This window comes from Sturnira hondurensis, unplaced genomic scaffold, assembly GCF_014824575.4.
Source record: "Sturnira hondurensis isolate 20B ecotype Veracruz unplaced genomic scaffold, ASM1482457v3 Scaffold0008640, whole genome shotgun sequence".
NCBI classification, from domain to species: Eukaryota; Metazoa; Chordata; class Mammalia; order Chiroptera; family Phyllostomidae; genus Sturnira; species Sturnira hondurensis.
This window is the reverse complement of record NW_028081271.1, coordinates 19,417,216-19,423,086: the sequence shown is the minus strand read 5'-3', so window position 1 is coordinate 19,423,086 and position 5,871 is coordinate 19,417,216. Positions and strand designations below refer to the sequence as shown.

The following is a 5,871-nucleotide window of genomic DNA, read 5'->3' as shown; positions in this document are numbered from 1 at the left end:
GGTCAACCTGTAAAACATGACATCCTTTAAAGTTGCTTGACTTCCTGGCCCCCCCGCTTTCCCTTCCCCCACCAATCCTGATGGCCTGGGTAGGGGGGGCCGGGGGGAACATTGCTGAATGGCATGGATTTGTTTTAGAGATTACTCTTTAAGAATCTTATGACACCCCTTTGAGATAACTGGCAACACTCTGGGGTGTTGCAAAAACAACTTGGGAGTTGGTGATCAGCAGGAGGCCTGAGCCAAGACTCAGGCCAAGTGGGGCCTCTACCCCTCAGACCTGGGGCAGAGGCTGGGGCTGAGCCTCTTCACCTCCAGCCTCTAGGCATTTCCTTGGAGCCCAAGGTCTGCTTGGGGTACTGCATGGGCACGAAAGTCATTTGCTTGGGAGCCAGTGACAAACCCTGCTCATGGGTGAGCTGCTGGGTCCCTGGGAGATGAAACTGGTTCTTTTTCCTCAGGGATAATTTTAGGTCCTCACTTGCCCTCCAGGCTTTCAAACTCCCAACCCCTGGCTCAGCCTCCCAGAGGGATTACTTAGACCAGTGACTATACAGTGCTCTTTTGAAATATAGAGCTGTTCAAAAGAGACATGCTAAGGCATGGCCCTGGAGGCATTTTCCATGATAATTTTTCCCCTTTTTGTCTCATTGTTTCAGGGGAGGAAGCAAGACAGCTCAAGTCAAGTTCTGATAGAACGTAATAAAGGTATTATATCTTCCTGGCCCTGACCTTGAACCCAGGGGCTTATTTTACAGCCTCACCTGCCCACACCCAATTTCAGAGGAACTGGTTTAGAGACTGGAATAGCTTTGCTGGGAGAATCAGCTGTAAATCTGGGTGAGAGGAAGTCAGCTCTGGGCTTCTTCAGGTCAAGGGAACCTCTAATGAGACTGCATGAGAGACCTCCAGAGCATTCAAATACCAGGCGTTTCATTCCGTCCACTCAAACATGCCACATGTGAATTCCTCAACTCGATGTCCTTTAATTTTTCAAAGTTTGTAAATAAAATCTTCAAGTAAGTAGAGTGGACACATTCCCATTGGGATGGTGATGATGGAATATTTGTGGGTGGTTGGGGGCTCTGTAGGCAAGCCTCAACCTCAAACCCATTCATTTGTTTTTCACATATCTTTACAGTGGAAGATTTTAAGCGTTTTTTTAAAAGTTTTATTTATTTATTTGTTTTGAAAAATTGTATGTATTTATTTTCAGAGAGAGGGAAAGGGAGGGAGAACGAGAGGGAGAGAGACGTGGATGTATGGTTGCCTCTCACGTGGGCCCTGACTGAGGAACCTGCAACCCAGGCATGTGCCCTGACCAGGAATCCAACCCCAAACAGCGGGAGCCACACCGGTTAGGGCACAACAGAGGATTTTTCAGAGAAAGGGCCCATCTCGAAAATGTCAAGATGGAAACGTGTGTGGAGGAGCACTGCGAACTGGGGGGAGATGGAGAAATCGAAACTCTCAGCATCCTCGGCTACAGGAGGCCAAATCAAAATTTAAATGAGGGGGCTAGAAAAAATGACAAATTTCACCAGTAGCCGGGTCGGGCTGGGGGAGGGTAGCCAGAACAGAATAACGGAGGGTCAGGGAGAGTAAGTGAAATAGAGGGAAAGGGGACAAATTTCACGGAAATGACCTCTCTCGAGAAGAGGGGATATTGACTGCTTTCTCTTACTTAACTTCCTGTATCTTAGGGGAGGCTCCCAAGTAGCTGAGGGCTCCTGTGCATGGAAAGGGTTACCCTTTCCTCTGACACAGTGAGGAGGCCAGGAAACCAGTGCCGACCAATTCTGTGCTGAGTGCGCGGGACTGGTCATGGCAGGAGTGCGCACATCCTGGCAGAGAAGTCAGGGCCTCTGTACTCCAGATTTGGCTAAAGGAGAAGTCCGGCAACCATCCCTACCCTCCAATTCCCCTCCGGACGCCGAGTTTTGAGACTATGGGCCGCTGCCCCTTTAAGGACCGCCACTCCCCGGCACCCCCCCGCCGCCCCCGCCCCCGCCCTAGTGGTGGCACCAAGTGGGGTGGCGGGTAGGGAGGGACTGGGTAAGCTAAGTTTTCTCTCCCAGTCAACTAGGGAAGATGGCCCAGGCCAGGAAGATCGCTCCCACGCCCCGCTGTCCCCTCCCCTGAGTCGCATGAGCTGGGAGCTCCTTTCCCTCTTCCCCTCCCCGGCGCACGACGTGGGAATGGCTCCGCGGCCAGACGGGAACAGCTCTCTGCCCTCGTGGCCATATGTCCCCATCATGGCACTCAATACTTCCAACACGAGTGGGCTGTCAGGGGTGCCGTGGGCAGTGGCACTAGCGGGGGCGCTGTTGACTCTGGCCGTGCTGGCCACCGTGGGAGGCAACCTGTTGGTTATCGTGGCCATCGCCCGGACACCGAGACTCCAGACCATGACCAACGTGTTCGTAACTTCTCTGGCCTCAGCGGACCTGGTGGTAGGACTCCTGGTAGTGCCGCCGGGGGCCACCTTGGGGCTGACTGACCACTGGCCCCTAGGCGCCACTTGTTGCGAGCTGTGGACTTCGGTGGACGTGCTGTGCGTTACCGCCAGCATCGAAACTTTGTGCGCCCTGGCGGTAGACCGATACCTGGCCGTGACCAACCCACTGCGCTACCGCGCACTGGTCACCAAACGCCGAGCCCGGGCAGCCGTGGTCTTCGTGTGGGTCGTGTCTGCCGCCGTGTCATTTGCGCCCATCATGAGCAAATGGTGGCGTGCAGGGGCCGACGATGAGACGCTGCGTTGCCAGTCCAACCCGAGCTGCTGCTCCTTCGCCTCCAACATGCCCTATGCGCTGCTTTCCTCCTCCGTCTCCTTCTATCTTCCGCTGCTTGTGATGCTCTTCGTCTACGCGCGAGTTTTCATCGTGGCTAAGCGCCAACTGCGCTTGCTGCGTCGGGAGCTGGGCCGTTTCCCGCCAGAGGAGTCTCCGCCGGCTGCGTCTCGATCTCCGTCCCCAGCACCCGCGGGGCCGTTCGCTTCGCTGGCAGCTGCGCCGTCCTATGATCGCAGGCCGGCGCGCCTCCTCTCTCTCCGGGAACACCGGGCCCTGCGCACCTTGGGTCTTATCATGGGTACCTTCACTCTTTGCTGGTTGCCCTTCTTTGTGTCCAACGTGGTGCGCGCCCTCGGGGGCCCCTCTCTGGTTCCCAATAGGGTTTTCCTCGCCCTTAACTGGCTAGGCTATGCCAACTCTGCCTTCAACCCTTTCATCTACTGCCGCAGCCCTGACTTTCGCCGCGCCTTCCGCCGCCTGCTGTGCGGCTGCCGGCCAGAGGAGCACCCCGCCGCTGTCTCGGCTTCTCGCACCCCTGCGCCCCTGACCAGCTCCTCGGAGTCCAGGCAGTTCCCACCGCTCGACAGGTAGGTAACCAAAGCAAAGGGGTGGGGGGCAGTTCAGGATCAGGAAGCACTAGGTGTCTCCTCAGGTCAATTTTTTGAGTTTGGGGTTTGGTGGGAGAAGGTGGAGCTGGGGAGGGACTCTGCATTTAAAGAAGGGGGTACATGGATTAGGGAACAAAAATGGAAACCACGGTCCATTCTTCTCAAATCCGACCCGTTCGGCCCTAGGACTGACACGAAGGAGGGCGAGCGGGTTGTTCTCCACCCCAGCGTCCCGTGTGAGCGCCAGGAAAGTGCTGCTGTGCTAGAGGCCCCTGGCCCGCCTGGTCAGTCAAGTTTCGAGTTTCTACCTTAGCTCTGTGGTCACCCGGATTCCTGGCCACCTTTTGGGCTGGCTTTGGGCTCGCAGAGACGACTGGAGCCCCTCCCGAGTCCTTGGCCTCAGTTCTGGTTTCTTTGAAAGGTCTGATAGCTCTGAAGGTGAGAATCCACTTAGGGAATGAAGGACAGAGGGGAGTGAGGAACCAGTGGGTGTAGGTGGGGCCCGGAGGTTTTTGTGCAGTTACGTTTTTTCCAGGGTCTCTGACCCCCTCCCCCCAGTTGCCCTGTCCCCACCCCGTGTGTCCCCACCCCGTGTGTCCCCACCCCAAGATTTGCTATGTTCATTTTTTCCAGGGCTTCCTGGGGGATTTCCTAGGCCTTGAAGGACAAGAAAGCACAGCTCCATTGATCCAGAACCCTTGGAAAGCTCTGGCCTCTGTTTAGAATGAGCCCTGTGGAACTTCCCAACTGAAACACTGTGTCCTCCAGAACCTGATGACTGGGCCACCTGGAGGGGAAGCGGGGACTGAGGGGGAGGGGAACCCTTACCGAGCAGGTTTTTACCATCCCCTCTCTTTCTTTCTGAGAGAGGTTTCCTAAACGCCACCCCTGAACTTCAGCAATACCTCAGCAGCTGGAGAGGCCAGCTGCCTGTGCTCAGCTGTGCTCTTAGAGCAGTGGGGATAGCTTGGGCGGGCACTTTGCTCACCGGTGTGCATGTGCTTAGGGCAGGGAGAGCACCCCTCATTCTATACCTATTGCCCCCACCTCCCACCCTGCCCCCCCCCAGACCTGATGAACCAGTGTTCTCTAGGCTTGGCAGCCCAGGCTGAGAGCAGGAAGCTAAAAAAAAGTCAAGGTTTGGGATTTGTGTCCCTGGCTTCCTCGCCACAGCTCTCTAAGCACCAGCCTCTCTTTAGACACGGCACAGCTCCGATCTACCTCACAACAGTGTCTGAAGGGCCTGGGGGACTCTGAGGTTCATAGGAAGGTGAACCATTAGAATGGATCCCTTCTTTACTTTTTAAACTCAACTCAATAAATATTATTGAATGCAGTTCATCCACACCCTCTTTTTTCTCCATTTGTTTTCTTTTCATAATCCACTTACTCTCTTTTTAGAGCTGGCTTTTAACAGAGGCAATAAATTAGGACTCATCCTTGTCCCTTTCTTCTTATTCTCATGAAACGAAAATGAAACATTGGCTTGGGTAAAGGGGACCAAGCTTGAACCTTTGACACGCCTGCCAATCCCCATCCTTTTCCAAACTCTTGGAATCCACTTCAAGTGAGTAGCAAACCCATGGTACCCACAGGGCTTGAGCAGAGTGTCCTTAGCTTTGGGTTTGCTGGGCTCGGGATCAGGGCACAGGGAGCACGTGTCAGCTCCCGGGCTGTGGTGGCTTCATAGGAGCCCGTTGCCAGCAGGGGCCAGCTTTGTTCTGCACTGTACATGTGCATTTCTGGAGGCACAGAGCATTGTGTTGGGCAAATGCCTTGGGTTATAAATATATTCTGACGTTTCCCATTCTCTTCATAACCTCTACCTTCTCACTCCCTTTCCTGGGCTGCAGAAATCTATCTTATCCTCTGAAAGTAAAACACTGGAGTTACAAGTTTGAACCCGTTGATAACTTGGTTTTTTCTTAGTCCAATTTTTATGAACCTTATCAGGCAGTTTTCTACGGAAAGGAAATGTCTATGGAAATCACGGATCGTTTTTGTGCGTTCTTCTCTAAACTCCATGAGCAGAGGCCATTGTCCGGGCTGATTTACAGGGGAGCTTGTAAATCATAGAGAGTTTAATGTGATGTACGACAGCAGCACACAATGCATTGGCCGGGTTCAGGGGCTCCAGGCCTATAAACCGTGATCTGCCCTGAGGATAAGCCTGGTGGATTTCCACATAAGGGTGTTCCCTGCGAATTGGGCCTGACCTGGGCTGCTCTCTTTTCTCCGGGGGCCCAGGTTTTATTTCTCAGGATGTTTGCATACCAAAGTTGACTTCTCATTTTCGACCCAGAGCAGTGCGAGATCTCTGCCGTTTGAGGTTAGAAGGTTTCTGGGCACGGGCTCAACTTCTGAACTCTTAGAGGAGAAAGAAGGCTTGCTTTAGCCTGAGAATAAGAGAGCCTCCTCTCCCCATCTCTGAATATTTTCCCAACATCACCGAGGGAAGCCGCCCAGTC

At 54.0% G+C, this 5,871-nt stretch overlaps 1 protein-coding gene across 1 annotated transcript; it reads left to right on the top strand.

The window, feature by feature from the left end:
- The first annotated feature begins 2,091 nt into the window (after positions 1 to 2,091).
- Positions 2,092 to 4,846, top strand: ADRB3 (adrenoceptor beta 3). The gene is made up of 3 exons (XM_037055359.1): positions 2,092 to 3,382; positions 3,590 to 3,687; positions 4,037 to 4,846. Exons 1-3 carry the CDS (start codon positions 2,148 to 2,150, stop codon positions 4,063 to 4,065), a joined length of 1,362 nt encoding a protein of 453 aa, XP_036911254.1. The 5' UTR covers positions 2,092 to 2,147; the 3' UTR covers positions 4,066 to 4,846.
- The last annotated feature ends 1,025 nt before the right edge of the window (positions 4,847 to 5,871 follow it).

What these genes read in the sequence shown, in the direction of transcription:
- ADRB3 (XM_037055359.1), top strand. Translation starts at nt 2,148, where the DNA reads ATGAGCTGGGAGCTCCTTTCCCTCTTCCCCTCCCCGGCGCACGACGTG. An exon ending in CAGTTCCCACCGCTCGACAG is followed by an intron (nt 3,383 to 3,589) that starts GTAGGTAACCAA and finishes GTTCGGCCCTAG; the next exon opens with GACTGACACGAAGGAGGGCG. An exon ending in AGAGGCCCCTGGCCCGCCTG is followed by an intron (nt 3,688 to 4,036) that starts GTCAGTCAAGTT and finishes CATTTTTTCCAG; the next exon opens with GGCTTCCTGGGGGATTTCCT.